General features: G+C 50.4%; 5 protein-coding genes across 5 annotated transcripts; 2 read left to right on the top strand and 3 right to left on the bottom strand.

The window, feature by feature from the left end:
- Positions 1–1,453: 1,453 nt before the first annotated feature.
- MYCTH_2303134 (uncharacterized protein) lies at positions 1,454–4,774 on the top strand. Its single transcript, XM_003662434.1, has 5 exons — positions 1,454–2,248; positions 2,498–3,277; positions 3,366–3,505; positions 3,571–4,164; positions 4,242–4,774. Exons 1-5 carry the CDS (start codon positions 1,747–1,749, stop codon positions 4,449–4,451), a joined length of 2,226 nt encoding a protein of 741 aa, XP_003662482.1. The 5' UTR covers positions 1,454–1,746; the 3' UTR covers positions 4,452–4,774.
- A 1,661-nt stretch (positions 4,775–6,435) lies between these two features.
- MYCTH_2303133 (uncharacterized protein) lies at positions 6,436–8,411 on the top strand. The gene is made up of 3 exons (XM_003662433.1): positions 6,436–7,038; positions 7,150–7,244; positions 7,316–8,411. The coding sequence occupies exons 1-3, from the start codon at positions 6,740–6,742 to the stop codon at positions 8,017–8,019; spliced, it is 1,098 nt and encodes a 365-aa protein (XP_003662481.1). The 5' UTR covers positions 6,436–6,739; the 3' UTR covers positions 8,020–8,411.
- A 261-nt stretch (positions 8,412–8,672) lies between these two features.
- On the bottom strand, positions 8,673–9,907 carry MYCTH_2091689 (uncharacterized protein). The gene is made up of 3 exons (XM_003662432.1): positions 9,772–9,907; positions 9,651–9,682; positions 8,673–9,472 (listed from the first exon to the last, which is right to left on the bottom strand). The coding sequence occupies exons 1-3, from the start codon at positions 9,793–9,795 to the stop codon at positions 9,181–9,183; spliced, it is 348 nt and encodes a 115-aa protein (XP_003662480.1). The 5' UTR covers positions 9,796–9,907; the 3' UTR covers positions 8,673–9,180.
- Positions 9,908–10,713: 806 nt separating this feature from the next.
- MYCTH_2303128 (uncharacterized protein) lies at positions 10,714–15,456 on the bottom strand. Its single transcript, XM_003662431.1, has 3 exons — positions 15,008–15,456; positions 10,951–14,887; positions 10,714–10,840 (listed from the first exon to the last, which is right to left on the bottom strand). Exons 2-3 carry the CDS (start codon positions 14,667–14,669, stop codon positions 10,774–10,776), a joined length of 3,786 nt encoding a protein of 1,261 aa, XP_003662479.1. The 5' UTR covers positions 14,670–14,887; positions 15,008–15,456; the 3' UTR covers positions 10,714–10,773.
- Positions 15,457–16,026: 570 nt separating this feature from the next.
- On the bottom strand, positions 16,027–18,097 carry MYCTH_2079066 (uncharacterized protein). Its single transcript, XM_003662430.1, has 2 exons — positions 17,384–18,097; positions 16,027–17,305 (listed from the first exon to the last, which is right to left on the bottom strand). The coding sequence occupies exons 1-2, from the start codon at positions 17,619–17,621 to the stop codon at positions 16,545–16,547; spliced, it is 999 nt and encodes a 332-aa protein (XP_003662478.1). The 5' UTR covers positions 17,622–18,097; the 3' UTR covers positions 16,027–16,544.
- Positions 18,098–26,507: the final 8,410 nt, after the last annotated feature.

Raw genomic sequence — 26,507 nt, 5'->3', positions numbered from 1 at the left:
TCACTCGTTCTAGCGAACTCTAGGAGTTCACTAGTGATAGCAATCACAACTCACAGTACCTTAACATTGTGAGGAGATAACTGAAGTGTTGTTGTGAACCCTTTGGCTTTACCGAATCCCTTAGACGACCTGCTTGCTGGCTCCGCTCAATCTACCTTCGTCTGAACCCTTTTAGAAGAAGTCTGAGTTGGGTTCGTCACAGGTGTCTAGAGCCAGCCTATAGGAAGATGTAAGTGGCTATAATTCTTAGTAGGGCTAGAGCCTTAGTAGGCCTAGTCTACTATAAGGTGCTATTAAGTTTAATTAGCCTTGTAATAATAGCCTTAAATAGCTGTAAATAGTTTAATTGTAAACTAGGCCCTGTAAAGCTTAAAAACGTAATAAAATTCAATTCTACCTAGTTATAACTAGTCAAATAACTAGTTATATAACTTGGCTTTATCTCCCTTTCCCTCTATATTATACCTCCTATCCCTATTGCTCTTAACGCTCTTAGTTATAGTAGTGCCTTCTCTTTTAGCCTCTTAGTAATAGTTATTATATTTTATCCCTAGTGTTACTACTATAGACTTATAGGCATGTCGCTTTTTAAACTTCCTAATTAGAAAGACCGAGGTTAGCTAGCACTTAAAGTCTTTAAAAGATACTAGGCTTCCAGCCACCAGTAGTAATATAGTTAGAAGACCTTGGTCGCTTCGAAACGACGAAGATCCCGCCCTCGAAGGATACACGTACTAACTCATCAAATCTAGTTCTCTTACTACTAAAGATCTTCTCCAAGATGCTACTAACTATTTATAGGCACGTCGTGATCCTCCTTACCCTCCTGTTAGTAAACACTAGTGGCCGTGTTAGAAATTGGATCATCTATGGTTTTAGCTGATATTCTTTAAACTAGTTAAAGCAAACCGACTTGGCCAAGTAGTAGGTAAAAGAACTAGAGATATTCTTTAATAAACTTAAGGACACTATCGAAAGCTTTAAGATTACCATATCTAGCTGTTAGAATGTAGCTGTATCACTACTGGTGGCTAGAAGCCTAGTATTCTTTAAAGACTTTAAGTGCTGGCTAACCTGGGTCTTTCTAGTCTTGAGTAGTTAAGCCGTATGCTATATACTAGGTTCTTTTCTATAGGGTAAGCGGTTAGTTTGGTAGCGAGTTTAAGCAGCAGGGAGCCATTTGGCGGCCTATATACTAGCTAGTTCCTAGATTTGGTCGGTTAGAGGCATCGTATATTGGAAAGTGGTTTAAATTGGGCTTGTAGCAGTGGTTATATCTTCCTGTCCGGCTGTATCTGGGCGTCCGGGGGGTTTGGCCCCACCTGTCGGGAGACAGGTGGTAGTTCTGAACTAATTAGTCAGCACTAACCACCGGGTACGTTGTACGTTGGGGGCCCCTGTCTAGCAGGGCAGGCGCCTGGAGCTGTAGCACCTCCCAAGCCCATCCACTCCTCCCCTGTGCTGACGACGTCCGCGCCGCCAAAGCGTCGAGCTTGCTGTTCCGATGTTTCGAGAGGCCGAGGCGGCCTGGACAATTTCTTACCCCACATCGTTGTTTTCTGTGCTGTGCGTTTTGACTGCATTACGACTCTCGCCTCGCCGAACGATTTTCAAACCCTGCGATAACCACCGTAGCGATCCCCGCGCGCTCCGAGTCCCGCTCTGCGTCCCGCGCGGCGAGACGTCGCGACACCCATTCCGTTTCACCACTCTCCCCTCCCCGTCCCCCCGACAGAACAAGTCGGCATGTCTCTCTTCGGCACCCCCTCACCGGAGGGGTCGCCCGACATGCGATCGAGCAACTTCGGCAACGGCAGGCCGTCTCTGTTCGAAGACGAACCGCCAATGACTCGGTCGACCACCACGGCGCTCTTCGCGGACGACGATGCCGGCTCCGACTCGCCCTGGGACATGCCCACGCCCCGCAGGCAACAGACGCGCGCCGACGTGCTCCGCAACCTCCTCGCCAATTCCACGGTACCCGACAGCTACATTGACGTTTTCGAAAAGATGGTCGCGGAAGATGGCAGTGCAGGCCGCATCAGTGCCGGCGGAGTCGCGAAAACACTGGCCGCCGCGAAGCTCGGCGCCGACGACCAGGCGCGGATCATGAGCATTGTTGCGCCCGGCGGCAGCGCCGAGGACGTGTCTCTGGATAGGAACCAATTTAATGTGCTGCTGGCCCTGATTGGCCTCGCACAGGAAGGCGAACCGGTTAGTCTCGATACGGTAGACGAGCGACGCCGGGGTGAGTAAACGTTCTACTCTCTTCCCCGCTCCCCCAAACCCGGTGCTTCCTTCATCCGCGACTCTCGCTCGCAGTCGGTGCCCTCTTATCCTACTTCGAGCACGCGTCGGCTTTCCTCGCCGGATCCCGTTTTGCGGACTACGAAATAACGCGGGCTCGGCTGTGCAGCGCCCGCGGCGAGTGGGCCCTAAGCCTATCCATCTCTTTATTGTTATCGGAGCTAACCAGCTTGCGCCGCCATTTCCCCAGATCTCCCCCGGCTCAAGCTCCACGGTATCGTCGACAGTACATCAGCCCTTGCGCACGCAGAGGAGCTCGCGGCCAAGCCACCGCAACGACCCGCGACGCCGCCGAGAGCCCCCGACCCCGTCTCCCCGGCACGACACCGGAGCGTCAGGAAGCCGTCGATGGAGTACCCCGAGGACCCGTGGAACACACCCGATCTGCATAGGAATCACGATCACGGCCCCGAGGCGCCGCGACTGAATGGCCACGACCGCTCCTCGTCGGCGGGTCCTCCGAATGGGAATGCCTTCCCAACCGGCCCACAAGCGACTCTGCCGCGCCGGACCACGTCGACCTTTACCACCAACGTCCCGCCGTCGGGCGCGGGCTCCGTCGTCGAGGCGCCCGGTGCATGGGGAGCCATGGATGGTAGGAACGCGCCAGCCACCGGTGGCGGGTTCAACGAGCAATTGCAGAATCCGGCTGCGCCGTTCGGCGGCATCCCAACCGCCGGCGGGGCTTCTCAAGAGACGGCCGGTGTTCTACCCCCGGCGCCCGCTGCTGCCAACAGGACCATTGGCGGCGGGCGGAATGGAGCCCCCGTGCAGGAGCATATCATCGTGACCCTGATGCCAGAGAAGGAGGGCATGTTCCTGTTCCAACACCATAACTATGAAGTAACGAGCACGAGGAGGGGAAGCAAGGTGATTCGGCGGTACAGCGACTTTGTGTGGCTGCTCGACTGCTTGCACAAGCGGTATCCATTCAGAGTCCTACCCCTCTTGCCGCCAAAACGAGTCGCCGGTAGGTTCTTGACCAACATTGCCATCTCCCTCGCCCACTCCCCCCCGGAACTTGGCCGTGTTGTCGCTAACCCTTTCCCCTTCCCCAGTCAACGGCAACCATCTGTCCAACGATGGCGCCTTCATAGAGAAGCGGCGCCGTGGTTTGGCTAGGTTCCTGAACGCACTCGTTCGGCACCCCGTCTTGAGCCAGGAGCAGCTCGTCATCATGTTCCTGACCGTGCCTACCGTGGGTGGCCCTCCCGGTTTGTTCATACGGCCAAATGGTGGTCTTGCTGACTGTCTACGCACCAGGAACTCTCCGTATGGCGAAAGCAAGCGACCATCTCCGTCCAAGACGAGTTCACCGGCCGCCCTCTGCCCCCGGGGCTCGAAGATTCCCTACCGCCCTCTCTCGAAGATCTCTTTGCCCGCACCCGCGCTGGTGTCAAGCGGAGCGCCGAGCTGTACATCACGATCTGCAACCTCATGGACCGCCTGGTCAAGCGCACCGAGGGCGTGGCGGCCGACCACGCGCGGCTCGCCCTCTCGCTCTTGTCCCTCACGGAAGCGAGCGCCGACACGTACGCGACCGACACCAACGACGTGCCGCTGCTCAACGACGGCCTGCAGGCCATGAGCCGGCACCTTCGCACGGCGCAGAGCCTCATGGAGGACGAGTCGCGGGCTTGGGAGTCGGGCGTCCTGGAGGACCTCAAGCGTCAGCGGGACGCCCTCGTCAGCTTGCGGGACCTCTTCGACCGCAGAGAGCGGCTCGACAAGGACAACATCCCCTATCTCGAGAAGCGCATCGCCGCCAACGAGAGCAAGCTGGCGTCGCTGCGGGCCAAGCCCGAAGGGCTGGTCAAGCCAGGCGAGATCGAGAAGGTCGTGGAGGCGATCATCAAGGTGAGCTACGGCCCTGCCCCTAACTCTCTCTCCCCGTCTTGGCTGCTTGCAGAGCATGCCTAACCCACGCCGGACAGGACAAGGAGTCGATCGTCAACCAGCACAACCGCTCCGTGTTTGTCAAGGAGTGCCTCCGGGACGAGCTGATCTACTTCCAGCATACGCAGTACAATGTCTCGCGCTGGAACCAGGACTGGGCACAGGAGCGGATCAAGTACTCCGAGATGCTGGCCGACAATTGGCGCCGCCTGCTCGACGGCCTCGAGGGGATGCCGCTTGGCGACTAATTAAGCCCTACCAGGTACGCCGCGATCGGTAGGATGACGGACCGCCTGAAGAGAGAGTTGGGACAACGTTAGGGACCACGAGGCGAGATGGGTACGGCCCCGGTATATAATCGTCGGGAGAGCAGTTAATGTCTGCTTCTTTCTTTCTTTTTTTTTTTTGAGTCCCTGTTTTACAGTTCATACCATCATCATCGCCGGCGGAGTTTCTTTTTCTTCTGTTTAGGCAGCACTGCATGAGTGGTGGAATGGGCGGCAGGCTATATATGTAACTACCTGGGTACTCCGTAGCAGGATCTGAGATTGCGATACCCCCTTAACCCCCCCCCCCCCCTTCTCCCCTTTTGGTCAGGAGAGTTGACTAGTTGACTGAGGATGCTTGATCTCCGTTGTGCGCTACTCGATCCCGTATTTGTAAGTGTGATAAAGGAAAGATGTTTCGTACATACTTAGTTTAGGTGCCTGAAATACATATTTTTTCTTAATCTTAAGGTATTCTACTGTGTATACTACATAACATACCTAGTACCAAGTGTTCACCTGCTTGCCCTGTTCGGCGCCCCGCGATGCCAAGCCTTCAACCTGCTGTGCACCTTGTTGATAGCCACTTGCGGCCCACAGCTCAGGGCGACGGGGCGCCGTGCCAAATGGCTGCTGCAACCACCCCACCCCGTTCCCCCAAATGACGTTTTTCAGCCTCGTCGCCCCTCGGACTCCAGCCGTCTAAACTTTCCCTCGTTGCAGGATCGTTCAACTTTGGAGACCAAGCGACCGACCGATCACTGCTGCTCCGCTTGTTGAGGGAGGACTCTCGTCTCGCCAACCGCTCTTTAGCTCGAGTCACTCAACTATTTAACCCGCCGTCCGTTGTGCTGACTCTCTTGCCCCGCTTGATAGTCGCAGACTGCCCGCGCGCGGAACCCGTCCTACACTACACGTACTAGTAGTACCCCTCTACGGAAGTAAGGTAGTTACGGGAGCATCCCGCGTGCCCTGCAACCCGATTCGGCCGCCCAACTGTCCTGAGCCCGGCTGTCTTGGCAGGACCGAGAAGTTCGACTACAACACGGGGCACACAACCTTGCAGCCCAGAAAGAGCCAGCTTAGCCCGTTCACGATTCCCAAAACGCTGCGATTTCTTTGCGACCAAGCCACCACGTGCAACTGCGACCGAGTCACCACAGACAGAACACCCCAAAACCTCGGCGCACCACTCCTCGCAAAACTGCTCGGTCCTGCCTGTCGCTGCTGGTTTTCGTTCAGGCCGCGCCCCCAAAGATGCCCGCGACTCCGACGAGGCGGGCCCTGGCTGTCGAGCAGTTCGCGGCCGTCACGAGAACGACGAGAGAGAGCGCGCAGGCGGTGGGTTCAGGTTTCTTCTTTCATTTTGTTTCCCCTTGTTTTTTTTTTGCCCCCCTTTGCTTTCCGTCCCGTTCTTCCGCCCGCTCTCGCGCCTGCGAGCGGGCGCGGGCGCGGGCGCGGGCGCGCAACCTCCGAGCACCACTGCCGCAGGGCGCTCCGCCCGCTTTTTTTCACATCGCATCGCCTCGCATGGCCGACGGGGTGGCTCTTTCGGCCCGATACCGATGGGCCTCTCCATCCCATCCTTCCCTTGCCGTGCACTACTCAGCGTGACATGCGCTGACTGTTGACCTGGAATGCGACAGTACCTGAGGAACCATAATTACAATCTGGATGCCGCGCTGAACCAGTAAGTCGGTAAATTTCCTGTCCTTGCATCGTTGCGACTTATGTATCTCGCGTCCTTTTCCCTTTCTTCCTTTCTTTGCATCTGTTTTGTCTTTTCTTTCTTTTTTTTTCCCCTGTTGTTAATTCCTTGGCCCCACGTTCCATGGAAGTGGGCACCTACCGCGGCGTCGAGACGAGATGCCCGGCGCCGCTGCGCCGTTCCCATGACCGGCCGTTGTCGAAAGCGTTCTGGAAGATGAGATCGGCATTGCGACACCATGTCTCATCAAGTACGCAGAAAGGCAGCACGTAACCGTAGCCGAGCATCACCTCTCTTGGTCCTCCTTTTTTTTCTTTTCTTTCCTGACGAGAACTCTTCCTACTTCGACCCCTGTGTGTTCCAACATCTCTTTCGATTGCCACTGTCACCTCTGAAGAGCTTCAGATCTTAGCGGAGTCAGACTATGTCAAGTGTTCTGTTTAGCCGCACCTTCCCGCCAAACCCGTCGTTCACGCCCATCCCATTTATCTCGTCCTTAATAGCATTGTTCTTTCCCCGTTTTCTCAAATGATTGCACTGGTTGCGGTACCCTTCCCCAACCATGCCCGGGCTGCGCCGTTTCTTTCATTCCTATTTTCACAAACAACCAGAGTCGAAGTCGCCATCCCACCCTGAAGCGTCGACCGAGACGGATAGCAGCGACGCAACTCTTGTTCTTCCCCCGCCATCGTCACATCGCTCTCCTGGACTGCTCCCGATACGGGACCGCATGAGAGGGTCAGGCAAGGCGCAGGCCCCCGATGCGAACACCCAGACCATGCCGAAAGCTGGCAAGAAGAGGGCGACAGGCGGGTCGGCCGCAGCCCAGAAACCCTACACGAAAGCCCAGGAGGCGGCAAGGTCCGACCCCATGCCGTTCTTGTCCTGTTATTTATGTTTGACTTCTGTTGGCTCTGCTCTTTCGGCGGGTCTTTCGAGGCCAGGAATCTGACTAGGCTGGTCCTTGGGCAGGTATTACAATGACACACAAAACCATGGGGCCAACAGGAAGGCCGACGCGGGAACCAAGGCACAGCTAAACAAGCTGTTTGATGAGCTCATTTCGGGTATGTTTGTACCACAAAGCTCACCTGGGTAAGGGTGCTCTCGCTCACCCTCCTCTTTCTTTTTCCAACAGAAGAAGACAAGGCACGAGACGACTTGGAACCCGTGGCGGAGATCGGCGCCGAGCAGTGCATGGCCTATCTCGAGAGACTAAACGTCAATCCGGCCAGCTATGAGCTCTTCGTCGTTCTCGAGATTGTGCGGGCCGAGTCAATCGGCATCATCACGCGCGCTGGGTTCGTCGACGGCTGGGCAGATGTCATTGCCGCCTCTGGCGGCAGCGGCCGCGTGACTCCCGACTGGGCAGGCCAGCGCCAACTCGTGCACGCGCGCATCGCCCAGGCGCTGACGGACCCCAACTACTTCAAGACGATTTACGACTTCGCGTTCCAGGTTGGCCGCGAACCGGGGCAAAAGGCGATTACCATGGCGGTTGCTGTGGGTTTCTGGGAGGGCCTGTACGTTCCGGACAAGAATCCGTGGCGGTCGGCTCATGTGGACTGGCTGGGCGCATGGACGCGCTTTCTCAAGGAGAAATTTGGCGTCGTCAAGGTCAACAGCGACGGGGAAGAGGAAGTTGAGTACAAGCGGACCGTCAGCAAAGATTTGTGGACACAGACGCGGCTGTTTGCGGCCAAGTCGATGCAAGACGAGACGCTGAGCTTCTGGTCGGAGGAACAGGCGTGGCCGGGGCTCATTGACGAGTTTGTGATCTGGTGCAAGGAGAAGGGTATCGTCCCGAATGCCAATAATGGCGAGAGCATGGTAGTGGAGTAACCGGGCTCCCGGTGTTGAGGCCCATCTCTTTTTGCTATGACGGCGTGTGGACGTAGATGAGACAGAGGAAGGAAGTGGTTTTCTCCCTCAATGCCCACTCTTCTGGTACGGCGGGCAAGATTGTGCATGGGACAGGACATACGCATACGTATCCGCTCGATTGTCTATAGATCTCGATGCCCTCAGGTTGTACTTGATCTGAAGTCGAGTATAAAGAAACGAACAGAGAGCCTCCTCGTGCAGCCGTATGTTGGTCACCTGCAATGGGCTAGGGACAGGATTCGGCTCTGCTTGGGTGGGGGTCACCGGATTGGCTTGAGTATCTAATGAGAAAATACTACGTTACAGCCCTAGGTGGTTGATGTACTGTACATACATGTAAAGTACCCTCACAGCGTCGTAATATGCTTGACCGAGACATCGCCAAAGCGAGGCCGGGTTAGCTGGGCTTTTGCCCCCCCTGAATCGGACCAGGACCGGGAGACAGCGATGGTGTAAATAAGGCCGAGCTCGTGTCCGGGAAGAATAAATTGTGCGCGGGACAGGCTAATGTAACTCTGGATGCTTGCCAAGCAGTAACTCACCTCTTCTTGCCCATTTTTGCCTTGACTTCTTGCTCAGCCCCGAAGGCGATGATACTCTGAACCCAAGGGCCCGTGGAGAGACATGTGATTGTTTGTTGTACATCTCGCAGTCCCCAGTCATGCCAGAGCCAAGTCAATCTATCATGTGTACATACACGTACCGTACAGCGTCTAATCGTACAGCTCCATCCCGTCCTGCTGTCCCAAACCTGTTGTGGGCGGGTTCTTCTTGAACCGAAGGCCCAAGACATTTCGGAGCCTTGTCCGGCACCGCAATCGTATTCCTTGCTTTCCAATTTGCTCTTTGAACTCCCGGCCAGGCTCAGAAGAACCAAGTCCGTCGTTCTCCCTCAGCTGCTGTTCTTATTGCTGAATCTGCCGTGTCCATCCTTATCAGAAGGCCAAGGTCTGGGGGCTTCTTCGTTCGCATCATACCGCATCCCATCGCAATCGGATGGAAAGCCATCCTCCTTTTCCTTCCACTCCTTCCCCCCCCCCCCCCCCCCCCGTCTAGATCGGAAACGACAAAAAGGCCGAATGAACCGGACCCAGACAGGGAGGAAAGTAGCAAAGATATTCACTCCATGTTCTTCCACTGCACCGCCCCAAACTTGCTCAGGGTCTCGAGCTTGCCGTCGCCGAGCTTGACGCCGCCGGAGCGGATGACGCGCGGGTCGAGCCGGAGGGTCTTGGTGACGTCCTGGTGCGTGGCGACGCCGGCGTCGTAGCGCAGGACGAAGTAGTGGCCGCGCGTGTAGCGCGTCTGGTTGTGCGAGATGGCGCGCGGCAGGTGGAAGACGCCCCAGTTGGCCACGTCGCGGATGACGCCACCCTGGCGGAGGATTAGCTGGCCGGCGGTAAGGACGATTCTAAACAAATGAGAAACAACGGCAGACGGGTGGCCGGGCAGTCGTTAGCGCGCGCGATGAGCGAAAGAGGGGTTGGAAGGATGAAAAAAAAAAAAAAAAAAAAGAAAAAAGAAAAAAGAGTGGTCAAGACTCTGATGAGGCGGGAGAGGGGGGGGGGGTTAAATAGGTGCGCACTCACTCTTTCACTTCCTTCAGATTGCCCGGGCGGACCTGGATTGGAAACCGCAATGGTTGTGTGTGTCAGCTTCGCTCGCCCCAATTGCTCTCTGTCGCTCGCGTTCTGACCGGGGAATACGCACAATGCCAATCGTCTCGTACAACATCTTGGCGATAGTGGTGGGCGGGACGACGTCGGGGCGGGGCTGCACCTTTTTTTGCGCCGTGAGACTCGATGTCGCGGGTTTGGCTCGTGTCGATTCTCGTCGCTGCCGGGCGCCGGGCGTGGTGTGGTTCACTTGTCATCGTTTACGATTGGAGCCTTTGGGAAATTTTGGCGGCATCTTCCGAAGTCACCTTTCTGCCACCTGCCGCGCACACCGCCTTTGCCTGCACGCTCGCCAGGAAGGCACGGGCATGGAACCCCTGGCTAAGATCTTCTCCCCCTTGAGGGCACACTAAAGATCCCTAGAACTCCACTGAAGCAACCTGGGACCTCTTCCCAGGCGCCCGCGTCGCACCCACCCCCATGGCCTGCCACTCATCCGAGACGAATGGGCTGTGAAAGGAACAAGTATGCAAAGAAGGCAAAGAAGGCTACACTGCAGTGCGCATAATCGGCGTCCAATTTATGATTGCGGGTTATATATACATACATAGCTTGTAACACTGGCTTAACGTACAGTACCTGAGGACCGCCTTTCCCCCCCAACATTTGCATTCTCAGACAAGAGCAGAATCACCAACACATACTGGGATCGGAGCCATCCAGCCCTCTTTCCCAGCCTTGACCAGCCCTCCTTGAAAGTAGCAAGAATACAAAGGAAAGACAGGGTGGGGTTGGGGGGGGGGGGGGGGGGCAATGAAATGGTGGTAAAGCACTTTCCCGACGCCAAACTCTGTGCACCGGGTATCTATAAAAAAAATGCTACGATTTCCTTGAACGAGTGTCCTTCCTCCTGTGGGCCGTCCCGCTCAAACTCGTCATATATAAGCCATATAGGACACTCGACACGAAACAACTGACACAATTGACACAATTAAGAAATAAAGAATGCAAGAGAGCAATGATGTCGCAATCCGCATCCCTGGAGTAGGCTCAGCAAAACGCCTACGCCTTCGCCCTTTCAGAGGGCCTTGCGAAGCTAATCCGAGTCCGGGCCAGGGAGAGTCTCGGGAGAGAGAGAATTCCACTTGGCCTCGATCGCCTCCCTGTGCAAAGCGCGGCATTAGCATCCATTGCCAACCATGATCACACAGATGGAGAAACAAGGAAACAAGGGGAAAAAAGAGAAAAAAGAACCCTCTTGCAAAAAACCTACCTCGACAGCTCGATAACCTTGACTCCTTTATCCCGACGCAGGAAGGTCAAGAACCTGCGTTTCGTCCTGTCCCGCTTGAACTCGGCCATAATGTCTCCCCGCGGAGCCAGGTCCTTACCGTCCCTCCCCTTGCGATGCGTCACCACCACCCTGTTACTGGCCCTCGCGAACGACACCTCCTGGATGTCGGGCAGCTTCAGGTGGAAATTGTACGGCCTCTTGAAGATGGACCACTTGACCGGCGGCCCCACCGACTCGAGCACCTGGTGCTCGATCAGGTTGTGCTCCTTCTGTTCCGTCACCCAGTGCCAGTACTGCGTCACTTGCGGGTTGGTCGCAAACGTGCGCGTCTTGACCTGGTGCAGCCGCCAGTCGTTGACGTGCAGCGTGTCGCCGCTGATGGAGTCGCTCGAGGTGTATCCGTCGTATTCGAGCGCCGAGCCCTGGTCGTCTTCCTTCCCCTTGGCTGCAGCCCGGCTGCCCTTCAAAGCGGGCGCCTTGTCGCTGGTGGCGGATGGCGGATACGGGCTGTTCAAAATGATCTTGGGAGCCTTGGTCGATGGGGGCTTGCTGCTGGGTTGGAGCTGGGGCTGGCTCGTGATGATCTTGATCTTCTTCGGTTTGGGCTGCTGCCCTGGCCCCCCTGTCTTTGCTGTTGCCGCTGCCGATGACGACCCTGCATCCGATGCTACCGAAGGGGATTCTCTCAACGTGCTGCCCGTCTTTGACTTGCTCGGTGTCGACTCTGGCGTTTGGTGCGGGTCTTTGCGCTTCAGCGACCGCGGCCCCGTCGCCTTCTTACTGCTACCGCCGGGCTCCGTGCTCTTGGATGCGTGAGCCGGCGGGCGCCCGACGCGGGGAAAGCCGTTCTTCAACCGGAGTTGTTCGATCTTGCGGTCGTGGTACGCTCTCCTTATCCAGTTGGCCACGTCGAGCTTGTCCCCGTGCTCCAGATACAACTCGTGCAGCCGGTGGCGTAGCCATTCCGACGGGGTGACGTCCAGATTCATCTTGGGCAGCTCGTCAGTCAGCAGTTGCGCCAGCCGGTAGAGCGTATCGTAGTTGGTGAGCCTGTGATTGATCCATTGTTTCCCGACCAGTTGGTACGGGTGCAACTCGCCCTCCTCCAGGAACTTGAGAATGAGGCGGCCGCGCTTCGCGTCTCGGTTCGCCAAGTGCTTGTCACGGTACGTCGTTCCCGACCTTTCGAGCTGGTCATACCTTTCCTGGTGTTTCTGCCACACCGGCTCCACGATCTCCTCGAGCGGCTTCCAGTCGGGCTCCCAATAGGGGTGCTCTGGCGAGATCTTGGCCAGTGGCACGCCGCGCATAATGGGCGGATCTGTAAACACAACCCCGTCATGCTTGAGAGAAAGGACGTCCTTGGTGATCTCGGGCAGCAGTTCACCTTCATCCTGGAAGGATGTTGAAGGGGTCGATGGCAGCGGTACATTTCGACTACCCGGAAGCGACTTCCGCGGGCCCTTCTTCGTGGCCGCTTCCCTGCTATCTCGTCCGTCCGAGTTGCTGGTCGAGGGCTTCAACTCTTCCCTGCTCTCTCGATTCTCTGCTGCGGGGTCTATAGCCGTGGGGCCGCTGCTTGACGCGCGCCTCTTGGTAGGCGAATCCGCCGGCGGCTTGCTCGTGAGGTTTTGGCGCGAATCAGAAGGGCGCTCCGTAGTGCCTCCTTGGCAACACCGCTGATTCCACTCGCAGTTTCCGCACCGAGGGAACTCGGGATCATCGACCATGACACAGTCCAAGTAGGGACCGCCGTCGGCAGTGCAGTCCAAGCAGGGCCGGGCTTGCAGCTCACCTGTTGCCTGGACAAAAAGGCTAACGAATCTGGACGGTCTAGCATTGCCTGGTTCCGGACGCTCGACGGCGTCGAGATCGTCGGTAGTGAACTTGCGGCCAGAGCGGATCTGGACCGGCCGTTTGACCGGCAATTGGACAATGCGGCTCATTACACTGTTTCCAAAGTCTTCTGCCTTTACTCGCCCAATCGGATCGCCTGACTCCCCGAGGATTTCAATGTTCCCTAAGGACTTCTGTTCTGGTGTCTCGGACGGGCTCGGATCCCTGCCCAAGTATACTGGGGTGTCCAGTTCGGGGGTCGTATTGCGCGAGCTCAGCTCGGATGACGAGGAGGGGGAGGCTGGGGCTCCAAGAGCAGCCGACGCAGCTTGGGGCCTATCGTTGCCCAGTGCACCGTTTGTATCGTTCTCCGGCCGTATTTGGGCGTCCGGCATTTCCACATCCCCATCCCCATCCCTTCTCCCAACTGTCCCGTTGATGCCAGATATTTCAACTCTTGAAGCATTTTGGGTAAGCTCGATTCCTCCCTGCTGAGCATCTGCGGTTGGTTCTGCACTCTCTGGTTGTTGATCCCGCATTCGCGACTCAACAGGAGATCCGGCCTCGGTCGTTGGTGGTGATACGATGCGTCGGGGAAGGTCAGCCCCATTGACAGTTTCAGAGCTGTCCATTTCGATGCTTTTGCCGGGGGGAACCGAGGGCACAGCTTCCGCCGTGTTCCTCTCGGCTAGCGAGCTTTTGGCGCGCTCATCCGCCCTCAATGCCTCGACTGTCCGGGACTCCCCTTCCCCTTGCCCAGCCACAGGCGGCGAGGAGTGCTCATTCGTGGGTCGGTCTTCTGATACAGTGTCTCCCTGTCCATCAGATACCCTCTTATCATCATCAATTTTCTCCGGCTCGAACCGAGGCTTCTCCGTGTGATCGTTCACAGACGATGGCACGCCCGGCGCGTCCCGATCCCCGTTGGCAGGTTGTCGGTGTTCCTGCCCCTTCTCGCGGCCTTGAGCAAAGCCCAGGACTTCCACACTCTTCGCGAGCGCACTCGGTTGCGCGTCCACTTCCATGCCGTTTCTCTGCTCTTGCTCAACGGCACCCTTGTCATGCTCTTCGCCACTGCCCTCACTCTCAGGCTCATTCTCCTCCCGCCTCTGCTCCTCCCCATTTGCCTGGGCCTGCGATTGCTGTCCGTTGGAAACCTCAGCTTCGACCTCCCCTTCTCCACCCTTATCGAGACCGTCGACCCGGCTATCCCCGACTTTCCTCCGCTCGCCGTCCCGTTCGGCATTCCCTTGCCCATTCACGTCACTACCATTGGCAGCAGCATCAGCATCAGCTGCAGTAGCAGTAGCAGTAGCAGTAGCAGTAGCAGTAGCGGTAGCGGTCGCGGTAGCAGCCCCGGCCCCACGATAAGCCAGGCCGCCCCTCCGGTACTTGCGGAACCACGCGCGCCGCTCCTCGTCCTCGCGCTCGCGCTCGCGCCTCTTCTCGTCCATGAGCACCTGCCACTCCTCCTCCAGCGCGCCCAGCTCGGCCTGGGCGGTGTCGTACTGCTCCCGCAGCGCCCGCAGCTGCCGCAGCAGCTCCGCCTGGGCGTTGTAATTGTCGACGAGCCGCTGGCGCAGCGGGTCCGTCTTGGCGTGGTATGCCTCGGCGAGGGCGGCGTCCTCTCGCTCGCGGTGCAGGCGCATCGAGGTGAAGTAGTTGTGCTCGATTTGCGGCCAGGGATCAGGATCCGGTTCGGCGGCTGTCTCCTTTTCGGCGACGGAGTTGGCCATGGCAGAAGATGCAGCCGGCGGTGCTGCTGTTGCTGATGGTGCTTCTGATGATGGTGCAGCTGATGATGATGGTGGTGACGGTGCTGCGGCCGGCGCTGCGGCGGTCGCTGGGGACGAAATCGCCATAATATGCCGTTGATCCGCCGGCGATGGACTGAACGTCTGGGGTGAGATACGAATGAAGGATTATGAGTGGGTGTACTGAAGTGGGATGAGTAAGAGATGACGTTTGCGGCGCGATGAACTAGGTCGGTGCCGACAGAGAATTGAGACACAGTAAGCGGCGTGATCGGTAATCAAAAGGGCCAGAGTCCGACAAAAGATGAATTGAAGTAAATATCGACCTTTATCTCAGTCAGAGCGGGATTCTATTTTGGGGGGGAGGGGGAGGGGCGCCGCCAGGAATAATTAAAAAAAGGGTCGCATGCCAGTGTAACTGTGCCTAGTTGCGACCTATTACCTACTTAGTGGCAGCCGAAGAAATTCCTGCGCTAGGCTGCCCAGGCAGGTGGGCGATAAGGGGAAGGCGCGCCTGGTGGAAACAGACGCGCTTTGGGAACCGGAGAACAAAAAGTGATCCAGAGGAACTCGAGGTGCGGCAGGTCGAATCGGCCTGAATCGGATACGCGATTTTTCCAAAGCCGTTGAAAGAAGCGGGTGGATTGACGTTTGAGGTATCTGGGGTTGCGCGACCCGTCCGACTGAAGACGGCTACGGGCTACGGACACGAGGGAGTGCCAAAGTGCAGGTGGTTGTCGCGATGTTTGCCGGGATAGGCTGCAGATAATTATTTCGTCAGTGGAACTTGGCCAGTCTATCTGTTCGCATCGGCAGTTGGATTCTTCATGTTGGGCCTGTCATGATCAGCAGGCCACACATCAGTCAAGCGGAGTTTTCAATTCAAAGAAGGACGGATGAACAAAACAAAAACTTAGAAAAAAAGAAATAGGAGAGAGTAAATGCCTACCTCCACCTGCAGACATGCAGTGCGATGTTTCAGTTTCCCGGACGTCGATTTTGGCAGGCTGAAACGTTGATGGTGAAATGGCGAACGCGTCACTATGAGGGAGCGACGGAGATGGCGCGGGCTATGTCTGGGAATTACGATTGATTGCACTCGGTGTTTTCCGTTCCAGCCCCTGAGCACCTATGCGTGGGTGAGCCGAGGGGGATCCTAGACCAGGGCGGATCTCGGGCTCTTTTGCGAGCCCACCATACCCCGTCAGGTGTCGAAAGATGGAGAAGCAGGACAATCTATGCTACATGTAAGTACGAAGTAGTACCTGGAGAATATACCTTAAACTGAGCCCACGTACCTATCTAGCTGCTGTTTCTGGAGCGTTGGTACTGTAAGGTTGCACAAGTATCAAATCCTGCCGTGCTCGCCAGGAATACCGACATTGAAAGGAAACTTAAGCGTCCCCTTCTTTTGCTATTGGCTGCATCTAAACTGAACACTGCCTGGTTGGGCCAGCCATGTTAACGTGGAATTGGTGCCCGTTCCAACAAGCGCAACACAAAAATAGCCACAAACTTGCATGGCGCAAGTTCATGAATCGCTGCTTCGCCCCGTTGGGCCCCATTACAGCAGCAGAAATAGTAGGGTAAGCTAACTGGTGAATACGGCTGTATTGAATTAAAGAAAAAAAGGCGTAGAAGATTGCGTCCAAGCAGCAATAGACCACAAGCAAAGGAAGTCGAGTACCACCACTCTACACCATAAACCGGCACTTCTCTCCCCCTCGCCACTTATTAAGCTAATTAAAACCACAACCGCTACTTTGTCCCGTGAACCATTCGTTTCCCGTTCAGAAAACCACCCCAACGCCAGAAAGAAAACAGCCAACACGCTGATGCTGATGAAACAAAAATAGAACATGGTCATTGCACTGCATCGCATTCCTACGCCAGGGAGGGGGGGGGGGGTGCGGCACAGCGGCAACCACCACCATTTGCCGCTGGCCCCCAAACCATTCGGGACCGAAGCTTGGTTCAAAAGACTTAGTACCTCGAATACCTATTCGAAGTGGGCGAAAATGGGGTGTCATAGGCCGTTGATTGGCCGTATGGGTCGTCGTGGTACATGGTGGCCCGGCGGTCTTCCTCGGGGAGCAGGTCCTTAACCTCCCAATTGTTCATGCGGGTGCCGACCGAGAACTCCAGATCCTCCTTAGTGATCGAGTCCCAGTACTTGTACACCATCATGACGGCGAGCAGGTTGCACGTCGTGGCGAAGAAGAGGCCGTCCAGGTAGTGGCTCACGGCGTTGCAGATGGGCGAGCTGGCGGCGTACAGGATGACCTGGCCGGCGACGAAGAAGAAAACACCAAAGGCGATGTCGCCCAGAGGCCAGCGGTCCTGCAGCGTGCGCGTCACGAGGAGGATCTGCAGGACCACGTACACGAACAGCTGCACCGCATTCAGCAGGTACAGCACCACAAACAGCCCGACCGTCTTGGTAGGACCCAGCCCGGCCCACGTCTTGAAGGTCGCCAGGGCCACGAGGAACGAGATGACGAAGGCCGCGGCGGAGCAGAACCGCAGCATCCAGAGCGAGAGCGGCGTGCCGTCCTCGTACAGCTGAAAGCCGACGAAGCCGTTGATCATCAAGCAGGTCACCAGCGCCGAGCTGAGCCCGGCCTGGACGGCGACGAAATAGGGATAGGGCCCCGAGCCCGGTGGTACTACGCCGGCGTCGACGCAGAGGGAGAGGAAGGTGAGGAGCATGTAGAGGTAGAAGAAGGTAAGGATCTCCTTTCGGCCTGCGAGAAAACGGAAGCCCGGTCAGTACGTGTGTGTCTGTCAACGGCACGCCCGACAGGGGCCCGGTTTTGCCTTACCAACTGCTGTGAACTTTCCCCGTACGTGCAGCACCATGACGACGGTCATGACCAGCGCCACGATGTGCATGGCGCTCGCGGCGCCTTGAAAGATCATGGTGTTGGCCACCTCAATGTTGCGCGCGTAACAGTCCGGCTCTATCCCCACGCCGCTCGCGATAGATGTTATCGGGCCGATGGACGAGCATAGCGGCAGTGGTGCCATGCGGCAGATGCTGTCGAAATCTCCGAAGCCCATGGTTGCGGAGGTTGAGGCCGGTCAGGGCCCCCGCCGTTCGGCGACTCGAACCGAAGGGTAGTTTCTTCGCGGGAGGGGTAGTAGTCGGAGGAAAGCCTGCAAGAACCGCAGCCGGACCTGATGTCGGCGGCAGTTGTCCCGTTCCGGCGGCAGCAAGAGGCGAAAAAAACACTTGAGTAGAAAGACTCGGAGGTCTAAAGGGTCTCGGAATAGTGCGATGGCGCGGTGGTGTGACGATATGACGATACGACGATGCAACGATGCGAGAAGAGACGAGGTGGCACGATTAGTTCCTCAACGGTCGGGGGCCGTGGTGCGTGGTGAGTCGTGTCAACAGCAAAAGAAGTATTATAGAGCGAAGGTGGGGGGTGAACGAAAGTGGGATGGATACATCAACGAGAGACTGGGCGGCACGAGTCCGTCATCGAGCTTGGGGCTGTTTTGGGCGTGATCCCGGCGCCCGTCGTTTGGTTGCTCCGCGGTTGGTGTGCGGCAGAATCGAGGCTTAGGGAACGAAGGGGGTTCGTTGCTGTGGAAAAAGGGGAGCGGCGGAGCCCGCCCAAGCCAGGGTTCAAAGCGTTGGCACTGCGCAAGCCAGTCGCCCGTACCTTCTGTGCCCCGCTCTTGGACCGCCTGCAGAAGCAGGTTCGGCAAGCAGGGCATCTGACGGATCGAATCTGTCTCGTCTAAATAGCCTGATACGGCTTAGCTCCCTACCATCGGCGTATTGTCGTTCCTGCTTTCCGATTCTGTTGCTCAATCTCACTGCATACATTCCTTTGAAGCCGTTCTTGTCTTGAAACCTTGCTACCACATGCCAGGAATAGCAGAGTCTGGTTCTGATGCCTCCTGCACACGAATGTATTCGAAAATTCGAGCCAGCTTTTTTGCGTAGGTTTCAGAGCTCCTGCCTTAAGATGATCGTCTGCCACTCGTAATTTCCGAGGGCGCCAAGCAGCCTCCCCAAGTGAGGTCTCGTATTCTGAATTTTTCACCTTGTTGAGCGGCCCCAGAGCATTTTCGACAGCACTTTCCTACTAGTTAATCCGTACATTAACCCGAGTTATCCGGCCGAAAATGTCAATCTACAAGTATTTCGTCTGGAGTGTAGCAACACAAAATCTAGCTCAAGAACTTGCATCTCATCGTCGTTGCCAAGTCAAACGTCTCATCGACCCCCTTGGTGACAAGGAAAGCTAGGTACCTTTGACAAGGCTCCCACTAATTAGCTGAGATTGAAGAGGTATGCATAGGACTGAATGTGGTCAAAACGTGAGCTCAGCAAGGACTTGGGTACCACTGTCTGTCTGCTAGAGGAGGAAGAACAGGAAGCGAGGGCAGACGAGGTGGCGGTCAAACAATAAAACTACCAAGTTAAGGATCATCCCTATTAACTAGCTGCACTAATCACCTATTCAGGGCATCTGTGATGTTTTCAAGGGTAACCATGGCGCCGGCAAGTTGCAACATCGACAATATGAGCCGAGCGGCCTGTAGTTGCCTCTTAGTAGCTAGGTAGAAGAGTGATGTAGTAGAGCAGAAGACTAATACTGATAGACGACAAACGTAAGCTCCTAGGATCAAACAGCATGGCGAGCGGAGTGTGCGGACATGGCGGGTATATTTATATTTAAACAGAATGGCACGGATACGTCGATGCCGCTAAGTCAAGAAGTTGGTTAACTTGCATAGGGATCTCGAGTCCCTATAATAATTAAGCAAGTGCCGAACGCAGTGGGAGCTCCGGGAGCGTTAAAAGCAGTCTGCAGTAGGTGGCTGTACGAAGGAGACAGAGTGCCTTGTTAAAACTATCTATAAAGGAGATAAAACGACTAATATTTATAGACAAAGGAACTAGCCAAAGCGTTAGCAACGACGCCTTATACGCTATAGCACGTATATAGCTAATACTTTTAGAAGCTCTATAGCTTCTGACATACCCCCTAGTTAAAGGCGATAGTCATTTAACTATACTTTGTGGTGATACTGTTCTTGGTATTATATCCTTTGTTACTCTTACCTTGATAGCTCTTTTAGGGGCTTGCCTTCTGTATTTGGAAGTCTAAAAGAGTTGAGTATAGTAGAGCGATTCCTTTGAAGCTATAGATTAAATATAGCTATTATAATTATAGTAGTGATAGTATTACTAGTTTTAATTGTAATAATAATAATAGAATGATGCCTCTTATGCTCGAATTAACAGATGATTCGTTAGGTATGCCTACCGTGAATACTACTACTACTAGTAGGTCGACTCCTACTCCTATAACCCCTTGAAAGCGTAAGTATGCTAAAGCTTCTAAACTAGCTTCTAAATTATAAATGTTCCTATTATCTCCATTTAATTGATTTTATACCGGTTTTATAGTTTTCTAGTGCTTTACTAGTTACATTAAGATCGTTCGAGCTAACTAAATATAGCGATATTATTACTAGCGAGCTTTATAAGGTGCCCTATAGAATATGTATATAGTCGGCTCTAGTAGGACGTTCTTTTGGCGAATGTTACGATCATTCCGGCGCTAGCTCCTGCTACTACCATTATACCTATGGTTCCTATAAGTGTAAAGAGATGTACGCTAATCGCCTATACGTCTAATAGCTCTTGTAATGCTTATACTAATTGTAACGATAGTCCTACCTTTTATATTAGGTCGGTAAAGGATTTGACAAAGGCTCTACTAGATAGAGCTAAGGCTTCTATAAGTCCCTAGATCCTAAACCTCTACCCCTAATATATAGGCAAATTGCTAACAATTATGTATAGGATTTTAAGAAGTTATATATAGTTCTTTAAAGTGACTTAAAATGTGCTAGTATAGACAATATAAAGGAGTATAAGCTTAATAAGGCTAAACTCGCGCGTTTTATAAAGATCGCCTACTCGGTATATAATATCTTCTATTAGTTAGGTAAGATTAAGGAGGCTTATAATGCTTATATTAGCGCGTCCGATGACACGTTAGGCGCTACGTCGTTACCTAGCTAGGATAAAGGTAAGGACAAGGCTATTAATCCTAGTAACGGCTAATAGTAGTAGATAAGGAATATTTAGGCGGTATTTTATTTAATAAATTTAACTTATCCTCTACCCCCTAGTTATATAAGCCTATAACTAATATCTTAAAAATTAAGGAGAGCCTTCTAATGCTTAAAGGCTTATTAGTTAAGTCGTTTAGTAAGCCTATCTACTAGTATTTAACTAGTTAGTGGATATATAGCTTTAAACGTTCCTTTTATTACTTCCTAGTATAACTATATATTATAGATATCTATATATTATAGGTAAGTATTAATATGTTTATTCTTAGCTATTACTAGTCTTATCATTTGTTAATTATTGTAATAGATATTCTAAAGTTCCTTAAGCTTAAGATCGATATCTGTAAATAGCCTTTTAAGTGCTATAGCCTCTCTTACTATAAAGGAGAGCGTTAGAAGTTCTACCTTAGTGCTTAACGTTATAATAGTATCCTAGTATAATGCCTTCTATATAATAGGACCTCCGAATAGAAAGAAGATATATCCCTATAATAAATATTATATATCTAGATTATCTACGTACGAAGCGTCCCTAGCGATTATAAGCGTTAGACTTTCTAGCGCTCGCTTACCTCCATATTAGATTAATAGGCAAGAGCTCCTAAATAGATATCTTACTACTTACTATACTTCTAATAAGTAGTCTAGTCCTAGGTTAGTCAGATATTAAGAGAGTACTAAATAGGCGTATATAATATCTAGACATAGTATAACTATATAGTATAGGATTAATCTAACGAGCTCCTAATATTATTTGATCTATATACTAGTAGCGCTCCCTTTGAACTTCTTAAGTTCCTTATAGCTTAAGGGAGTTAGCTCGTACATACTAGGCACATCTAGCCTATATCTTCTTACTACCTTTCTAATATATTAGTCGTAGATTAACTATATCTTATATATAGGTCGGTCTCGAATCACCCTAATACTAAGGAACTAACCGATATTACCTTGCTTATAGATATTATATCAAGCTTTAATTCCTTTTATTATACGCTCGGCCGCTATAGCATTACTTTTATAGAAGAAGACTAAGAAGTCATTAATATAGAAGATTAGGATAACTCGTTTATCGTAGCTTAAGAAGAGACACTTCTCTTTACCTAGTAGTTCTATACCTAGATCTAATAGCGTTTTATAGAACTCCTTATATTATTAGAGTAGTAAGTCTCTTAAGCTATATAGAGCTCTTTGTAACTCTACGTATTTCCCTAGCTACTTAAATTCTTCTAGTAATTCGTAGACAATAGGATCGTCTTCGGGTTGTTTAGCGTTAAGGAACGCTTATACTATATTAAACTGCTTGACCTCTAAGTTAAAGTATATAGCGATCGCTATTATTATATAGAATGACTACGCTACTAGAGTAACTATATACGTACTTTCCACTAAGCTAATATCTTATAGATCTCCTTGTATATAGATTCTTGCCTTGTATTTCTCTAAGAAACCGTCCTTATTAAACTTATACATAAAGACCTATTTTAATAAGATAGGTCGTGCTTTCGCCTACTTACGCGGTATAATCTTCTACGTTCCCCTGCTCTCTAAGTTACGTATCTCCTTACGAGCCGTGTCTTTGAATTATTATCCTAACGGGTGATTATATAGGTCTTACTAGTTAGTAGGAACGCGAGTAAGATCGTCGATATACTAACGTAGCTTATTTAGGGCTGCTCTAAGGTGTATAGTATCCTTCCATCGTATAGTAGTAGTAAATACTATATATATTGTTCTTATACTCTAGTCCTCTAGGTAAGCTTTCTATTAATTAGGTAGGTAAGTCTTATAGAACTATTACTAGAGTTCCTTAGTTATATAGATAAAAGAGTAATAGTAATTAACCTTCCCTTTATTTTATAGCCTTTTACTTGATTAGATAGAGTCCTTAGGTTTATAAACCCTCCTCCTACCTCTGCCTTTTCTTATAAGAGGTTACTAAATAGCTTCTCCTTTGCTTCTACCTTCTAAAGGATACGTTAGCTAATCCGGACTTTGCTTAACGCTCTGCTCCTCTAGCCTAGCCAGGTACGATATATTGGTAATACTATCCCTAGCTTCGAGCTCTTCTATTAGTATACTACGTACGCTCGACTCTTCTATAGAAGGTATTTCTCTATTAGATCCGACGGCTCCCTTGCTCTCCCTAGCGTCTAGTCAGCTAGCTAGTGACTAGGAAGGCCCTAATTTAAACCTTCCTACTTCCTAGTAGATATCCCCTTTTCTAGCTAGTATAAGGCAAGTTACCAAGGGCTTAGGTATATATTTAGGGGTCAAAAGTCCTCTAAAGCTCTCTATCCATTTAGTAAGTTTATCTATTGCTTACGTCTCTACTATAAGAGTCTCTAGAACTAATTACTCGCTTATAGGCTATATATTAGAGAGCTCCCTTACCCCCGAGTCTTAACCTTATTAGAGAGGTTAATCTACTACCAGACTCTCTTATAATAAGGGCGGCTAAGCCACTATAATAGAGTCTTTTACTGGTTATTAGGTCTATTATAACGCTTCCTAGAGGAAATTGGTATCCTAGGAATCTTTGCTAAGATCGAATTAATTGACTTCCTAGCTTGCTACCGCTAGTAATAACTCTATTAGTTACTCTTTGCCTAGATAGTAGAAAGTCTTTTTATCAAAGCGAACGTTATAAGTTATAATGACCCTATCAAGCTTAGGTATCTAAATACGATAGATATTAAATATACGATATCCTATAAGATACCCTATTAGCCTATATAGTAGTACTTTAAAGTTCTTTATACGCTACTTAGCTTCCCTATCTTTATAGAAAATATATACCTAGTATCTATATATAAAGATGCTACTCTAGTCTAGGTATAAGTTACTGGTTAATATAATTATTAAGCTAGGTTCGTACTAGCGAAAATACTATTTAAACTAGCTATAGAGTACTTCGTTAGGAGTTCTAAACGAGTAAGTATAGCTTAGGCTTATCGTATATAAGTATACCGCCGCTTATACGCTTTCTTATTAGAGCTTTATAGGCAGATTCGCGCCATCAAGCATCTTAATTAAGCATAAGATTAGCTCTTGCCCTACTTGCTCTACTAGTCCGTTAGGCTTATAGGTATATGAAGGTAAGAGTTTAAGATTAATACCGCTTTCTATAGCCTAAGTCTAGTAGCGTATTAGTATATACCTTGCTAAACTAATCGTTATAATATTATTATCTTGCTTAATCTTATAGATAGCAAGCCTATATTAGCGTCTTACCTAGCTCTCGAAGTTCTAGATGACTCCTATAATCTAGTCTAGCGACTTTATCGTTAAAAGGAAAGGGAAGAGCTTCCTACTATACTTATTAATAATTATAAGTAGCTATCGCAATCTATTAATTACTTTAGGATAGTCGAATAGATCCTAGGCTACTCGCTAAAACAGGCGTATAGACTTCTACTTAGGTAGTGTTTTCCTAGAGATAACCTTGCTTATATAAGTATAAGTATAGCTCTTATACTTAATATATGCTATCCCTTTAATATAGATATTTCTGGTATTATTAATAAGCGCTTTTAATACTTCTAGTCTAAGGTAGCTAGCTCTTAAGTACTAAAGATCCTTAGTATCTTCTCCTATAATAGGTAATGCTTATATCTAGGACCTTCTATCATATATAGCGAACATATTCTATGAGAATATACGAACATTTATAATATCTGCTTTACTAATTAAGATATAGTCTAGGAAGCTCGAATAGTAAGAAAGTGGCTTATATTCGAGGAAGGTAAGATTATACTTACGTTCTAACTTACAAAGGATAACATTATTTTCTAGTATTCTAAAATATAGTAAGCAATCTAAGCTATAGTATTAAGCGCCTACCTTAAGTAATAAAGCTTCTAAGACAATGTTAATATAGAATCCTTTGATAATAGCGATATCCTTAAGTGTTAAGCTCTTAGTATATAGTCTATATAGTCTATCTAGAACGTTCTCAATTACCTAAATACCCCTCTTACTAATAGGAAAGGTCATTATACCTGCTTCGATAAACTTAGGATCTTCTACCTTAACAAACGTCTTATCACAAGCCAACCATATACCGCGACCCGGTAGGGTGTAGCAGGCTAAATGAGCCACTAATTAAGAAGGACACAAAGCGAGGCTGACACAGGATCGCTAGGGAGCGCGGGCTACCACAGGCGAACAATTGCTAAAAAGGGAAAGATAGCAGAGGATAGCTAGCTACCGAAGGCAATCTAAGGATAGGATAGAAGGGGACTATAAGCGACCGATAGAAGTATATATATATATAAATAGTCATTTGTTATAATAGACTCTAAGAGTTTACTAGTGATAGCAACCCTTACAATTACAGTACTTATACCAAGCATCGTTATTAACTACTATAAGAGATAACTCTAGTGTTATTATAAACTCTTTAGCTTTACCAAATCCCTTAGACGACTTGCCTACTTGTCCTACTCAATCTACCTTTGTCTAAACCCTTTTAGAAGAAGTCTAAGTTAGGTTCGTTACACGTTACTATTACTCCCTTTATTCTATTATAGTTTAGAACAGAGGTGACTTTGACCTCGATATCAATATAGCTACTAACGTTATAGCTAAATAGCTGCTTACCTAGCTTGGTTAACTCTATTAGCAAATCTAGGAGTTAGACTAGAGAGATAAGGCTGCTTAAGCTCGAATCAAGGAACTCGAGAACGGCGAAAAGTACTTGTAGAAATTAGTTAATAAGGCCTATACCAAAATCAAGGCACTCGAGAGCGCCAAAGCGAGCTATATTAAGATTGAACTACCTAGTAAATACGGAGGAACTAAGGAGGATCTTATAGGATTCCTAATAAACCTCTAATCTTACTTCTGGCTTAATGATAACAAGTTTCTAGATAATAAAGCTAAAGTCTTCTATATAGCTATAAGACTAGAGGGTAAGGTATTTAGATAGTTCGAGCCTATATAGAACGACTATCTTACTAAGGAAGACGAAGACGACTAAGATACGTTTATATAAGTAGTCTTTCGATCTTATAACCGTTTTGAAGAAGAGCTTTAGAAGGTTTTTAATAATAAAAATAAGAAGATTTATATATAAAAAAGACTTGCTAATCTCTAATAGACTAAGTTAGTAGCCTCTTATACTATATAGTTTAGATAGGATATACTTAAGTCTTAGCTTAATAATAAAGTATTAATATAACTATTTTATAATAGTTTAAAGGAAAAGGTTAAAGATAAACTATATAAGTATAATCGGCCTAAGACTCTAAATAAATATATTATATAGGCTATTAGAATTAATAATCGACTTTATATATAAGAGTAGTAAAAACGAGGTCAAATAAATAGAACTATAGTTAAGGCTAATGACAAGAAAAAGCGAACGTATGTTAGTACCTTGTATAGGACGTACCCCGGAGCTATAGATATAGATATAGCATGGAAGCAAGACTAGAAAAAGATGACTAAAGACAAGTCTAATATTACCTACTATAACTATAGAAAGAAAGGGCACTATAAGCAAGAATATCGAAGCCCGAAGAAAGAGTAGAAGATAGTCCTTAGAAAGGAAATTACGGCTATTAACGAAACTACTAAGGACGTTATCGAAGTAGCGGCTACGAGCTACAAAGACAGGGGTAGTAATATAGATAGTTTCGGACACGACGGTAACGGTAAAGATAAATAAGCACTGTACTCTAAACTAGTCACTATAGACCTAGAGATAGGTCTTGCCGAATGGGATATAGCAAGAGAATACGTACTGCCAATTTCGATTCTCCTAGCCTTGAGGTAGTAGGGTTTTACAGTTATATAGAGGCAGGATAGATCGTAGATAACCGATACCTAAGGAATCGAAAG

This window comes from Thermothelomyces thermophilus, chromosome 3 (assembly GCF_000226095.1).
Source record: "Thermothelomyces thermophilus ATCC 42464 chromosome 3, complete sequence".
NCBI classification, from domain to species: Eukaryota; Fungi; Ascomycota; class Sordariomycetes; order Sordariales; family Chaetomiaceae; genus Thermothelomyces; species Thermothelomyces thermophilus.
Note: the sequence above shows the minus strand (reverse complement) of the source record. Positions and strands in the feature narration are given on the sequence as shown.

Excerpts from the sequence above, each read along its gene's own strand:
- MYCTH_2303134 (XM_003662434.1), top strand. The coding sequence starts at position 1,747 with ATGTCTCTCTTCGGCACCCCCTCACCGGAGGGGTCGCCCGACATGCGA. Across the intron at positions 3,278-3,365 it reads GCCGCCAAAACGAGTCGCCG|TCAACGGCAACCATCTGTCC; the intron begins GTAGGTTCTTGA and ends CCCCTTCCCCAG. Across the intron at positions 4,165-4,241 it reads TCGTGGAGGCGATCATCAAG|GACAAGGAGTCGATCGTCAA; the intron begins GTGAGCTACGGC and ends CACGCCGGACAG.
- MYCTH_2079066 (XM_003662430.1), bottom strand. The coding sequence starts at position 17,621 with ATGGGCTTCGGAGATTTCGACAGCATCTGCCGCATGGCACCACTGCCG. Across the intron at positions 17,306-17,383 it reads GGGAAAGTTCACAGCAGTTG|GCCGAAAGGAGATCCTTACC; the intron begins GTAAGGCAAAAC and ends GTTTTCTCGCAG.
- MYCTH_2303133 (XM_003662433.1), top strand. The coding sequence starts at position 6,740 with ATGCCCGGGCTGCGCCGTTTCTTTCATTCCTATTTTCACAAACAACCA. Across the intron at positions 7,039-7,149 it reads AAAGCCCAGGAGGCGGCAAG|GTATTACAATGACACACAAA; the intron begins GTCCGACCCCAT and ends GTCCTTGGGCAG. Across the intron at positions 7,245-7,315 it reads GTTTGATGAGCTCATTTCGG|AAGAAGACAAGGCACGAGAC; the intron begins GTATGTTTGTAC and ends TTTTTCCAACAG.
- MYCTH_2303128 (XM_003662431.1), bottom strand. The coding sequence starts at position 14,669 with ATGGCGATTTCGTCCCCAGCGACCGCCGCAGCGCCGGCCGCAGCACCG. Across the intron at positions 10,841-10,950 it reads AAGGTTATCGAGCTGTCGAG|GGAGGCGATCGAGGCCAAGT; the intron begins GTAGGTTTTTTG and ends CGCTTTGCACAG.
- MYCTH_2091689 (XM_003662432.1), bottom strand. The coding sequence starts at position 9,795 with ATGTTGTACGAGACGATTGGCATT. Across the intron at positions 9,683-9,771 it reads TGTACGAGACGATTGGCATT|GTCCGCCCGGGCAATCTGAA; the intron begins GTGCGTATTCCC and ends TTTCCAATCCAG. Across the intron at positions 9,473-9,650 it reads AATCTGAAGGAAGTGAAAGA|AATCGTCCTTACCGCCGGCC; the intron begins GTGAGTGCGCAC and ends TCATTTGTTTAG.